Source organism: Paramacrobiotus metropolitanus, unplaced genomic scaffold (assembly GCF_019649055.1).
Source record: "Paramacrobiotus metropolitanus isolate TYO unplaced genomic scaffold, Prichtersi_v1.0 Parri_scaffold0000074, whole genome shotgun sequence".
Classification (NCBI taxonomy): Eukaryota; Metazoa; Tardigrada; class Eutardigrada; order Parachela; family Macrobiotidae; genus Paramacrobiotus; species Paramacrobiotus metropolitanus.
In genome coordinates, this window is record NW_026570294.1 from 358,724 (window position 1) to 373,506 (window position 14,783).

The 14,783-nt window shown below is 39.8% G+C and overlaps 1 protein-coding gene across 1 annotated transcript; it reads right to left on the reverse strand.

The window, feature by feature from the left end:
• Positions 1 to 2,927: 2,927 nt before the first annotated feature.
• Positions 2,928 to 11,385, reverse strand: LOC129595143 (anosmin-1-like). The gene is made up of 6 exons (XM_055492058.1): positions 11,055 to 11,385; positions 5,030 to 5,299; positions 4,774 to 4,942; positions 4,060 to 4,485; positions 3,610 to 3,836; positions 2,928 to 3,231 (listed from the first exon to the last, which is right to left on the reverse strand). The coding sequence occupies exons 1-6, from the start codon at positions 11,181 to 11,183 to the stop codon at positions 2,959 to 2,961; spliced, it is 1,494 nt and encodes a 497-aa protein (XP_055348033.1). The 5' UTR covers positions 11,184 to 11,385; the 3' UTR covers positions 2,928 to 2,958.
• Between the last annotated feature and the right edge of the window lie 3,398 nt (positions 11,386 to 14,783).

Consider the following 14,783-nt stretch of genomic DNA (forward strand, 5'->3'; position numbering starts at 1 on the left):
AATTTTAGAGAACGGTGTGCTGTTTCTTCGTTAATAATTGGTGGTATCGCAATATAGCCATCTGTCGTGTAGGAATCACATGCGTTCTGAAAAATGTGCAATAGTACTGCAAATTTCTGTAAATTATCCTCCATTTTTGACAGAAAAATTGCGCTAACAGTTCCACAATTGGATCCACTTTCGATTTCATTATTGTGCAGAATTTTCATTTTTTTCAGATCTTTTGACAATGAACGGATAACGGCGTAAGCCTCTTTGCTGAACGTGTAGGTTTGCTCGTCTTCTATCTCTTCATAGTATTCATACAGGGCATAAATAATATTTAAAAAATTGTGCGCGGGAGGCGGCTTCGTTGATTTAGCTTGATCACTTTCGTCAATATCCGCAACTTCGTCATCAACTGCAGTTATTAACCATCTATCTTCGAATCCGTTTCCTGTGGACCACGTTTTTAATAGATTGCAAAAATCTTGGGGGTGTATTGTCCCAAATATTGTCGACGCTGTGCGGTTTAATTTCAACGAGGTAGCAGTCTTGTATTTAAGTTTGATTGACTGACCGCCCCATATCTTATTAAGGGTATTAGGAGCGTTTTCATCGCTACCGTAAACATTTTTCAATGTCCCGAAAATTTCATCCACTAAAATCGAAGTAAATCCTTTCTGGTCTCGTAACTGATCACGGTATGCTAAAATTAAAATAATTAACTAGTAACTATATATTGTTAAAATATAATTAAAAAAGTTAGTTTTAAATGCATTAGTACGAGTACGAAAGTAGGTGAACTCGTCAAAGGTCACTCGTCAAAGGTTAACAGCCAAAAAAATTAATTATCAAAAATAAAATAAATTATATTAATACTTTTTATAGCATGGTTTAGTGTTATTATAAATTTCTTCTTGCTCGGTACCTGCAAAATTTGCTGGATTGTCATAGAAGGACTTCCCCTTTTTATCTCCGATATAGTCGCAAATGTTTAGACAAAATTCTTCGATGGCCTGAGATTTGCCACTACCAGGTTTCGCAACAATTAAGGCATTTACTGCCGAACAGTGAACTTTTCCATGTTCTGTTGCTTTAACTAGTACTTTCTCACCGCATAAAGCTGCTATAGCTCCCAGAATCGATATAAAGATTGCACTTTCCTTTGATCGTCTGGTCACTGCGTAATAAGTGATGGATTCCAGCAAACTTCCTTCGAGATAATCACCGACATTATGCGTAAAATTTTTTGTAGCGGCTCTGTGTATACGGTCCGCTGTTCCGCGAGATACTGTAACTGTCTGTCCGTTATTTCGCATTTTCCGAAAATCACTGTGAATCTGTCAATCTACGATTGCAAATTTTTGCAAGAATTTTATTCATTACTTTAATTTCATCACCTGGTTGAAATTTATATATTATTTTGTAATTCTGTTGCCAGGACCATGTTTGCACAAGTACAGATACTTCAGCTTCAGACGTACAGTACATTTTTTTTGTATTTTTTATCATGAATTTAAGATCGCTATTGGAGGAAATTGTTCACGAAGAAAGTGCGGTACAATTCGCTATTGAGAAAGGTCTTCTAAAGCGCACAATAAACTGCCCTAATCACGAAAATGAGCAGCTATCTATTGTTAATCGCCCTGGCCGTCTATTTCGCTGGTCATACCGCTGTAGGACAGGTTCATGGTTATCGATCAAAACGGGGACCATTTTTGACCACTGTAATGTGCCTATAGACAAAGCTATATATCTCACCTATTTGTGGTCAATGAAGACCCTGAAACAGAGAACAATTGCGTATGAAGTGGGTATCAGCAAACAAACGTGTTCGTCATGGTTGTCTACCATCAGGGACATCTGTTACATGGAGATCCAGGAAGAGTTAAGCTTATCTCGAATAGGCGGACCAGGATTAACTGTCGAAATCGACGAAAGCTATTTATTTAAACGAAAATATGACCGCGGAAGATTCTTGGTGAATTCAACTTGGGCGATTGGTGGAATTTGTCGGGAAACAAGGGAAGCATTTGTGGTAGCTGTTCCCGATCGTTCAGCCAGTACTTTAATGCCAATCATCCTGGCACATGTAGCACAAGGCACTTATATTCTAACTGATATGTGGCGTTCCTATAACGGCCTGATCGATAGCGGATATTTTCACGAAACCGTCAATCACAGTGAGAATTTTGTAGATCCAGAAACTGGGGCGAACACAAATCTAATCGAAAACCTATGGAAATGGTTGAAAAACGACGTACCACGAACTGGAATTACACCAGAAAAACTGCAAGGCTATTTGTACCAATTTTTGTGGCGACGAAAATACGGCAACGCTGCATTTGATAACATTCTTGCTCATATAGCCGAACTATTTCCTGGAAGATAAATGTCACATCTCTTCGTAATTTCTGTTTACTTCCGACATAATACAGCTGACCTTTGTGTACTATAATTACTGATTTTTGATTATTAATTTAGTGGTGCATAAATCAATGAAATAAAGATATGTAACAATTAATGTAATGGCAAGTTGCGTCTGTAGCAAAACCCCAGGGGTAGGCTACCCAAAAACTAACAGTTATAATTTTTAAAAATCAATATGAAGAGTATGTATCTGAGCAACCAGTACTTAACCAGCAACCAGTAAAATAGGGGGGTCTGTTCCACAAGTAGTCCTTTACCGTTATAACGTACCTAACGAAGGATGGGGTTGCCTAGCACAGAGACTTAAGCGACGTCGAGCTGATATACATATAACTTATTAGAAAACTGGTAAAATTACTCCGCTGTGGTTGCGGCCCGCACCCTGCGGGCATAGCTCCTCGATGAGGCGATAAAATATCGAGCTTAACGTTGCAGGATACGTATGAAGTGCAGTAATAGTTTTTTAACCACTTTCCAGACAGAGTTGCACATCGACAAAGTCACAAAGCAGTAGTATGTACAAATCTACGAGCGGAAACGCCGGGGCTACATAACACTGTAAGGAACAACCAGCAACAACATCACAGAAAGACTAAACGGCAATAAATCTGAGCACAGTCTCCGGCTAACTGACGTCTGTGTCAGCGCAGTAAAATCCCGCTGTGGACTGGTTTGCGAGAGGGCCAGGGAATGGCGGATTTTCGGTGAGACAAAGTCCAGTTTGGCCATGGTGCCGAAACCAGCAGCCGACACGGCCTGGACGTAAATAATGTATTCGGTCTCCTCCTCCAAGTTGGCTATACTGAACGCCATTTCATCCTGAAAAAAAGCCAGATTTCCTGTGCTAATTTAACAGCGCTCAAATTTAACGGTTCCAGCGAACAGTGTTTATTAGTTGCTTAATATCAGTTGTATAGAACCGTATGAAGTTTCACTTCTGTAACAGTGCAGCGGTGCTGTACAGCGCAGTATACATAAGTGGTATCGTTCTTATGTCTGCATGCTGTAGTGTATTTGCATTGCACTCTAAAAAACAAATATGGAAACAAATATTTTGTTTAAATGTACAGTAAGCCATCAACCAGGATAACTACTCTATCCGTTAACGCGTACTGTCTCGGACAATAAGGACAAGGTGCGCGCCACTACACTACGCCAGTATTTAATTTCAATTGTAATCTCGCATCGAGTACATACCTCATCAAGAACTTTAACCAGATAAGAGTTCCTATCCAAAATGGGGAAAGGCTTAACCCCGTATAATCCTTGTGGATCGAGGAGTTTCTTGGCGAATATCGCCCGGTAACCAATGACGGGCTGATCACTGGCTCCGGGATTTTCCCACGAACACGTAGCCGAGATCTCCGCGCCCTGTACTAGGAAGATGCACGATAAATTCCTTGGTTCGCTCGGTAGCCGGGATGCTGGAAGAGAAGAGATTTGGATCCATTTGCCACCAACGCACAACAATGTACAAACTTCTTCATACAGAGTAAAAAGTGCAAATACCATGTAGAAATACGTATTACGGTAGACGTGGAATAAATTCTACCAGAGTTTGTTTTTATTCTCTGATCAGCCGAAGCTAACACCGGCAGTTGGACACACAAGAATTTGTAGAAAATGAGAGTTCATCGACAAACCAACCTAATTTTGGACAATGCGGTTGGAGATTCCCGACCACCTGGATATCCTGGCACACCGGCGTCATGAAATGCTTGATTCCGGTCAAGCGCTCCGTCTTCCCGGACTCCGTCAGTTTGCGGTAGATTGCGACAGCGTAGCGGCAGTTGTAATCGAGATCGTATAAGAGGTGATTGTTGGTGACACTCATCCCCACCAGGGGCTTGATGAGCACGCGCTCCTTGGGGATGCGGCGTTCCCATCCCAGGCAGACTTTGGGATACCACCGGATAACGTAGCCGAACGAGTGCGGCTGGGTAAGGTCAGCAGGTAGCCAGGAAATGTTGGCTTTGACTAGGCCGTTCTGGTAGAAGACCGACTCGATGGTAATGTTGCTGTCCGGTAACGAGGCTGTGGCATTAGCCGGCAACGATGGGGATAAGCGCAAATCTGTTAGAGAACGGAAATTTCATTAATGGCTTTGCGCGGTCGAAATAGCGGGTATTGACACGGAAACCCAAAATAAAATAAAAAAATTTACAAAAAAAGAACGAAGTTGACGGTGTACGGCCAACAACAGCAAAGGTCACCCAAGTATTAGCTTGTCGCTCCGTTCTTAAAATGCACAATTTTGAGGCACATTACTCTTCTAATTAACAGCGCTTTGCCGAGTCCAGAATAAATTTTAGTGTACGGAAAAGAATTGCTTCGAGCGGAACGTAATAAAGCTTGCTTTACCGGTCTGTGATAAATCCGGTTGCGAGGAGATCTTCCTGAACGGCGTCCTGGCCGTGATCATCGCCTTGGCACTGCGCAGCTTCCTGTCCTCTACCCACCGGAACGCCTGTACCTCGATTTGGATATACGCATTGATCGGCAAATGCTCAATGGTATAAGACGTCAGATCCTGCAAGACAATTAATCCTTATATCTCTGTTAATAATAACCCTTTCTTAAATGTCTTATGTGCTCTCCACTTGATAGAATCTTGTACCCCATCGATGGTCTTGCGGTACTCATCGGGCGCTGGCTGGCCCTCTTCACGCCAAGTGATACGGTATCGATCAATCGCTTCAAGTGGACGCTGGTCAGCGGTGGGCGATGCAGCAACAGCCGTCGTCGTCGTCGTCGCCGGCTGCAGCGGAGGCAGCCAGCCGATCTGCAGATAGGACTGCCCGTTGGGATCGACGCCGCTGCGGAGCAGGCTGAGATTGCGTGGCGCCTCTAAGGAGTGTGGAGAGGCCCATTGAGATGCTGGGGGGTTCTGTGTACCGAGCAAAAATATAATACTTCATTAATAATCACACCCCAAACGGCGATTGATTGTTTTTGACGTAGGGTTAGAAATTATGCCGGGTTTCTATGCCGTATGCTCTCATATTTCGTATATTTTCCACAGTATCTGAATTTTGGAGAATCTGCAGTACCTGTAAACAGTATACGAGTATTTTTTTTTAAATTTGTAGAGAATGTTTATGCGATTTTTTAATAAATTACCCATTGTGACGTATGAACCAAGACACTACTTTGGAAGACAGAATAAGCTAACTTGGTAGGCCGCTTCGGATTTCACAATAATTTGTTCCACACCCAGTAATAATAATTAAAAATCGCAAAGTATTCTTAAAAATTAAAAATTTTATACTTCAAAATCTTTTAACTTTTTGCGATGAAATTCTCGCAGCATCGTTCAAACAATATTCAGTAATCTCCAATGTTACCGCAGTTTTAGCCAGTACACTACGATATTCGATGATTCCCACTTATAATTCCTAGCCGGTTGTGCTTTACGCGGTTCGTAATTTCGTACTATAACTTATATTGGGGGACTTTTTTGGCACACATGTTGTACTGTAATAATTATTTTATTATTATGAACTTCCTATTTCAGTGTATATCAAGAGATAACGTACTGATGATTGACTAAAAACGAGGAAAACGCAAGGCGGTGACAATTTATTTTCAACCACTTAAATTCCTCCCACTATCTGTCGGCAAATATTTGCGTTCATTAGCAAAACGTTTTACAGCCGGGTAATTTATCAGGAAAAATAACATTTTCCCTAATTCAACATTCCATGATCGATGGTCCGGCGTGTTTAATGATCCCGCGCCAGCCGGTGCAGTCAGCAGTACAGCCGGTACCGTGTAGTGAGCCAAGCCGGGGAAAAGCGATTATTTTCCGGCCCGCTGAAGGAAATAGTTGGAATAGTTTTTGATGCGGCTACACAAAATCATTTGACTCGTTTTTCGCATCCTGTCAAGTGGTGTGTTTTTCACCCCGGCATCAAACAGACATTTTCACCCCGTATATATACGACGCTGTCTTGTTATATGGAACAGTCAACATCATTCAACGGATTTTTTACTCCAAAGAAAAACACTTGTGCAGCAGAAAGCGCGATGCGGCTTTGCGCCATTATGACAGTTTTATGAGACTTCAGTGACGTTTGACCTAGAAACATGTGCATATCAAGTTTACTTTATTTCTAAAGAAACCAATATCCATTCAACACGAAAAGGCTATTCAAAGAACGATAAAAATTATGCAGGGGAAGTTTGGCCTCGTTAAAAGTGATTTTAGTTGCGCAAGTAATGGATTCTCGCGACCGATTAAAAAACGGCAAAATGGCAAATAAAAAATAGGGAAAAATTTTAAAGAAAAAAATTACGGTTTCACTTCAGTTTTTGAATACATTTTTAACCACAAGGTCATTAAATTTTAAAATAATTTAAAGATGAACTTGTAGAGTAATTTAATTGTAAAATCGATTTTCGTTTCTTGTGTGATTTGTGATTAAGTAGACGCAAGTAAAATTTTATTTCTCATATTCATATAATTTTGTAGATAAATTAAATATACTGAAATTTATTTCTTTGCGATTAAGTAATTGCAAGTAAAATTTTAATTCCGATATTGTGTAATTTTGTAGATAAATTAAAATATGTAATACAGCTTTTTGTGATGCTTAAAAACGAGTTGAAGCCTTGGATAATTTAAAAACTGATTTATTTTAGCAACAAAAAATTAGGGTTAGTTTACTTAAACTGTGGCAAATTTGCGGAATTTGTTGGTGTTTTCACGCTGTCACCCAAAATAGCTCTTGCGCATTCTGAAAATAATTGGATAAATATTGAGATAATTGGATAAAGATTGCAGCCGGTACCGGCTGGGGGCGCCAACGGGCCCATAAAGCCGCTGACTGACCAATAAAACTCCCTCGGCGCTCCGCTTGCTGTTCGCGCCGCGGTGTATATGTACCGAATATAATAACGCGCATATTTAATAATACATGGATAATTTTATGCATGAGAAAGAATTCCATCACTCTCGTCTGTGAACCGCGTCCGCATTGCGGCATATACACTTTTAATATCGTATCATATCCGGGGCAACTGTTTATGCTATTTGTGCCGGCTATCAGCATCCCTCTCTTGCGACTCTCTTTCGTCATATATCGCTAACGCCATCGCTACAGAAAATGTTAATTGTATGGGATTAACTGGCCGGTCTTGCGTCATTATCCGTTTATGACCGGCACCGTGGCAGTGGTCTGTCCGGGGCGTTGTTGCGTAGTGGATGGGCAACAAGGCGATATTATGCTGATTAGCCATGAGGACCATTTCCTCCGATGCAATTATGCATAAATACGCGGTCTATTCATAACCAATGGCAACAAATAATTGCTTGGATTTAACTTGCAATCGATATTATTAGCAGTATGCAATATTATGCGCCGTTATGTGAAAGACACTCGACTGCAGTATTTACATTGCGTGCTTGAGATATGTTTACTGAAAATGTATAAAAATTATTTGGAAAAAAATACACCAAATTTATATTTCCCAGCAAATAATTTAAGAAAAAAATAACACAATACAGTAAAAAATATGTACATTATTTTAAAAAAAAGGATAACTATACATTAAAGAAGTATAACCTGGAATTTAGCATTAATAAATTTAGCAAAAAAGAATTATTTTTCTCAAAAATTGTGATCTGTATTAAACGGTCTTAATGAAAGCAAACTTTCTCAAGTTTTTTTTTGGTTAAAATTAAAGCCAGAAAATTCAAGCTTTGGTGGCAAGTAAATAGTAATTTTGGAGAAATCTGGTAACAATCCGAAGTGGTGAAGAGAAAGTGTTGTATTGTGCACTGTGTACTGGTCAGCAGTGTGTTTACTCAAGCCAGTCTGCGAGGCGACGGTGCGAATCACAAGTGCTCGTATTCTGATCGTGTGGTCAATTTAAGAGCGAAATATCTCCCTGCTACACGGGTAAACATGCACCATCTCTCATGGATTAAAGTGGACATTTGAAACCGGATTGCCCCATTCGATCCGCTATCCACACACCAATCACCGCAAAAATATTTGTAAAAAATTTTCACAAATCACTGCATTCACTGACCACCTAAATGGGCACTTTGAGCAGCCTTTCAGATTTTTGTTCTGGTTGAGCAAGAAAAATATTTTCTGTTGAAAGATTGCAATACGTCAGCGAAAAATGTCACACAAAATTTGGTGTTACAGAATGCAATAATAAAATTTATTTTTGAGTAATTTATTTTTAAATAATATTTTAAAAATTATATTTTTTAAATTAAAATTATTATTTTTTAAATACTGTAATTTATCTAATAATAATTTAAACAATTTATTTAATAATTATTTAATATTCTTTTATCTTTTAAATTTATTTTTTATTTTAATGTGTCATTTTTATGAATGAAATAAACTTTACAACTTCCGTACGTGACTTTTAGACACTATAGTCGGCGTTGCTTATCTCAACCGGCAAGTTGCACCTTCTAAGTCTTAAATACACGTCGTTAATGGGATTCTTTTCCCTTCACAACTGCCCTATAAATTCCCGACCATAAAAGCCACGATAAAACCTCTTAATGTACAATGTACAAAGAATTTCCGTTTCCACTTTGGCACTTTGTAAAAGCTGATTGACGGCAGCCGGCAACGACGCCGTAGACGGTTGTTCATTGTCGGTTTGACCTAACAATGGGCCGCAGCGTTGCCGGTGGGGAAATACATATCGTGTGGAAGGAAGTGGACAGTGACTGCATATACACATATTCGGATATTCCACAGTTTACACAGTAACAGCTTGTTCATCTGGACAGTGTCCAGCCGGTGAAGATCACGTTTTGTTGTTACAATGTACACACTGTACACACAGACGCACACAAGCTCCATTGGCCCAAAGGTCAATTTAATTTGGTTTACGCCGCATCGGTCGGAACAAAAAGCCGGCATGCAGCCGCATGTTGCGGCGGGATGATTATGCTTTCCAGCTGGCAACTTGTAATGTTAAATTTAAACAAGAGTGTATTACTTCCATCTGGAGGAAGTCTAATTTAATGCGATTTAAAATGGGTCGTGCTTGAATATCTATCCCAGCTTTTGTGTATTCTGCAGAATAATTAACTGTGCAAGCTGTTTCTGTATGATTATACTGATTCAAATTTAAAATTTTTAAATACAGCTCTTTAAAAATAATTCTACAGTGGCCAGTTTAATAAAATAATTTTTTTCAAATAAAACTTAATCTAGGCGATACGATAATTATTTTTTGTTTTAAATAGCACTTACAATATTTTGAAAATTATTCCAGAATATATTTTTTAAAAAACGAAGGGTTGCGGAGAAATAGTTCACAATTTAATTTCCGAAATTTTTTGCAACATTTGCACGGCGGTGATTTTTTTGTTTTTAAAGCTACAATTTTTCAGCCATAATTCTTCGGAGTAAACCTGCTGTCCGCGGTTGAGAAATTTAATTGCCCGTTATTTATTACCGCGTCGTTTTCTTCGTTGTCCAAGTGCAGCGTGTGATATGTAAGCAAACCTGTTTTTAAGTGAAAAGAAATTGATGAAAGGTGGCTGTCAATCAGTGGCTGTGACATGTGCACGACAGCACAGGGCCCGGCCCAAACTGACCATCACTTTACAGCGTCCTGACAGGCGGAGATGAAAACAAATTCCCGGCTTTTCTACACCCCAACCACAACACATTGGCGCAAGCTGTCAAACCGTAAGAAAAATTTATAATATCACAAATTCGCCAATGCATTCTTCAGCCGGCAAAATATGCACTTGTAAATGCGGTATAATTCTGACATAAAATACGTTGTATGTACAACCGCGAAGGTCACTGTCCGGTAGCTTAAGATTTGACTCATTTCCGGTTGGTCAAAAACACAATTACCGCCGTCTCTGTATACAGTCCGGCATTGACACACAAACGGCGCAGCATCTTTCTAAATCAACGACCATTAGGTTTCCGTTGCGGGGGATTTATAATAAAAGCAGCGCGCTGCCAGTGAAACATGGTACGTTTGGGTAAATAGAGACAACTGACAACATGCATTATTTCATCACTTGACTGATTCCTTTCAGGCTTGAGATGACTCCAATGGCTCATGACAAAACAAGTGCAACTTAATTCCAAATTTACTCCAGATTTATTGCCCCGTGTGCTTTATAGCGACTGCCCGGCTGACTCACATGGGAAGTGATCAAACTCGATTAACGCTAAATCGTCTTAAGAAAAAGCATTCGTTCTGGATCTTGATACACGTTAAAACCGATAAATCTTACTTAACTGAAATAAAATCAGCGTATTTAAACGCGCCGTTAACAGCATTTTCGTAAATTGAATTTCTGTTTAGCAAAAAGTAATTATAAATATTCATACATACAATAAAGAAAATGATGTCTAAAATTTACAGAAAAAGGAAAAGTAAAATGGCATTAGGTAAAACCCAGTTTGCATGGCAGTTTTCTAAGAGCTATAAAAAAGGTTTTTTATTGAATTTCTGCTTAACAGTAAAACACACATAAAAATTTATAATACATACAGTCACCAAAATACCGCTGCATGTAAAGTTTGCTGGCAAAAATCAAAACTAAACTGCTGTTAGTTAAATTAAATTATACTTGACAGTTATAATATTTTTATGGCAGAAAATGTTACTTTTCATGCTGCGAAATGTTTTTTTCTTACCGTTGAAATGCTGGTAAAAGGGATTCTTCTGGACACCGTCTGCGCAGATGAGTCATATACTGCCGCCCGGTGTGCCGGCAATTGGACGACAACAAAGCAGATTAGAACACCAACAGGTATAACTGACATGTCGCGTGTTTTGTCGGCGCGTGGCCCGGCTGATAAGGCAACTAACTACACGTTTATCCAGCGGATTATCATGATTTATTCCAACAAAATTTACCAATGCTCACAGAGATCCTCCAACCCATAACACCACATGTAATCTTCGCATCATGTACCGTTACACTGAGTACGGAGAATAAATCTGACTCTTCGAAATCCGTGCCCGCGTGGTAAGAGTTGCAAAATCTCGTTTCTTTTGACGGGCGCGGTGAGTGCCGGTTTCGTGTGTAATTCGAAACGTGAGCTGTGGAGAAAGGAGGCGGACCCGGCACGTGATACAGCTGCCGTCGGTCTGTCTGTCTGGCGCACAGACACCACGTACAGTATCTGTACAAGCTTGTCCCGCAATTTCTAGCGTAAAGATACAGATAGCACGCCTTTAGCGCGCAGTTTGCGCTATGAATGATTGCCATTACACTACGTCTATTGCATTGAAAAATTTATTCCCTTCAATATTTGGGGCAATTATAACGGAGAATGTTAATATTTTATAATTTCTTTCGATATTTTATAATTTAGATTATATTTGGCATGTATCCACCATGGGAGTTGTATGTAGAGCGTAAATAGTGTGGCACGCCATAGTATGGAGTTTGGCGCAACCCGTGAATTTGTATTTGCCGCTGTGTTAGAAAGTGCGGGACAAGCTTGTACGAGTACTTCATACAGACGTACGAGTGCAAAGATATTTCGGAATTTGCGATAAGCAAGCGGCCAGTACCCATGCTATAGATAGCATGACTTGGAGGCACCGCGTCCTGCGTCTGAAATGGATGCTTGCCTCTTTCGCCTTGCGAAAAACTGCACGCGCAATGGACCGACCACGGGCAGACACAGGGCAGACCAATTTCTCCCTCCTCCTGTGTGTCCTCCGTTGTTTTACATCGCGTATGCGCATGACCACTACCGGACTCCGCATAGTCACTTTTGTGAGTCGGGCCCGTGCCTGTGGGAGCAGGCCATGTCTTAGAGAGCAGCGTCTTAATTACTTTTTAATTACTTTTTATGGCCCCTGCGCCCGGCTTGTGCGCCTGCTCTCTTGATCGGCGGCTTATCGCAAATCAGGTATTAAAGCGGTGGCGATCAGCTGCGCCGTATCAGTGAGTGGAGAGGCTTAAATAGCCGGTGGACGGATGTGCGGCAGCGATAGGGCGGTGGTTTAAATGCGGCCATGTGCCGTGTCTGGAGATTTGTTTAGACGATTAACTCTCGCAACTTTCCTGCAATAATAAATACGCCCGGACATTGTTCGCCCCGATCATTGTAAACAGTCTAAACATGCTCCATCAAGATAGTAGAATGTATTGCCATTTGCCGATAAGAAAATCCTTACTCTGTATGTTAATAAAGGATAGAGTTTCTTCTTTTATGACAAACATCTGCATTTTTGGTCTTATGTATGTCTGCAGTATATTATAAAATCGAAAGATAAAACGCATCTATTTTGCTAACTGATATAGGTGACCTTTTTTCCTGAAAGTTATATTTTATTTGAAATGAAACTTTTATGTACAACTGCAAATTGTTGTAAAGCTGTAAGATACGTAAAACGCATCTTTCTTACTAATACTTCGGTGGATGACCTTTAATTTTTCGTAATTTCTGGTTGCTACTTTTTACTTTGTAAAGACAGAATGTCGAGGGTTTTGTTATTGAAGAAATTTTCACTGCAGATGGCACATGTATGACGATATTTTTCGCGCGCGGCGAAGCGTGGTGAAAAGTATTTCTCCGGAGACTGATTAAAAATTCCTTGGTTAATTTTCGCTGTCCGAAGTGTCTGTATGTGTTGTCCCGCTTGGACGCAATCCTGGCGTCATCGTCGAGGAGGTCCTTATGGCCGCGTTCTCATAATCATAATAATATATCCACGCACTCTGTGCAGATTCCCTCCGTATCAAGTGCGGCGGAATAAATTCCATCACTCGATCAGCATCGACGCGCATAAAGACCCATAAATAAGCTGTCGTAAGGGCGCTACTACACGCATTCAGCGATTGTAACGATTTGCGATGGGGGGAAAATTAGCATTTCATTATGCCCGTGGAGAATGTATAATAAAGATGCGCGCGGGATGGGGTCAGTTTCGGGATTATTATGCAGCGATTATGCCGGTTCTGCGTAACAATGTACTGCACGGCAAACGATCTTTACTGATCAAAATAAAAATCTTTGTGAACCTTCAGATATGAAAGTATACGTCAGGCGTCTAATTCAGATGCTATACAAAGCATCTCAAAGTCAAACTGCGTTCATAAAAGCATGATTCCGTCTGATGATGCATTCCGAATTTCAGGTAGCAAAGCACAAGTTAAAAATATTTTATTTTTTTAATTTAATAATAAATGGGTAATTTTAAATTTGAACCACAAAAAATAAAAACTTCTTATTACAACACGGTCAAGAGAGACTGAACGCTAGGAACTTGAAATATACCGGTATAGTTACAGAATTGAGACTAGCAAATTTAATATTGTTAAACGTGACCTTACAAACTAAACGGTTTTGTTGGTATCACGGTGTGTTTCTTGGACCGCCAAATATTTGCTTTATGGTGAATAACATCCATGCATGAAGAGAAAACCCGCCCATACATTATGCGGCTCTTCCTTGAAGAGCCGCTAACTTTAAGTTATTCGAAGGTTTTGTTGTGGACAGAAAAATAAGAAGACGGCCTTGTACGTACAGATTTGCTCTGAAAAATGTATACAGCAAAGGACAGGACGATAGTTTTGTAGGGTCGAGCTGAAAATACGATTGTTTTGAAAATACGCATCCGCCTTCGTTGCCCCATTGAAGAATACGCAGATGAATCGTTCGCAACCGGACATAATGGTATAACAAATTAAAACAAAGCCTATTGGCTGGTTTGATTAAACTCTATATAGTGCGAGACCCGGTTTATTTATTAGTCTCCAGTTTTGCGGGACACAACATCTATGTCTAAAAATTAGTGCTGGAACCGAGCACATTTTGCATGCAAACCTGTGCCGTCCAGTATAAATGGTTTAGAAGTGGTTCGTTGGAAATTGGCACTTGCTAGCTTTAATTTCAAAACAAATATCTTTCGAATACCAAACTAAAGACATACTTGTGAAATGTTTATTTCAGTGATTATAGCAGGGATATTATGGATTTCGGTTGTTATATCTGCACCAGCAGCGAAAGGAAATGCAGGTAGGTACTTGGTAAGTTGGTACGTTTACAACAGTTACAGTACTGCATGCACTTTGCAGAAACATAATAAATAATAAACATACGTACTGTACCTGTATGTATCTTGGTGTACAGACTTAAAATCAACGCTTCGCTTTAGAGTCAGATCAATAGTCATTCGCTAACAATTCAGCATTCATTTATATGATAAATTGTTTATTAATAGAGTGTGGTGTCAGCTAGAATTTTGGCAAGTAATATTAATTTCATTGTACCTGGTTTCTCATCCTGAACTATTATGCAGTACCAGCAGCTGATATCTAGCCGTAAGAATGTAGAACATAATTACAGCATAATATTATACTATAAGGGGAAAAATGTGTCTAGCCGAACCAATCCCTTGTACTT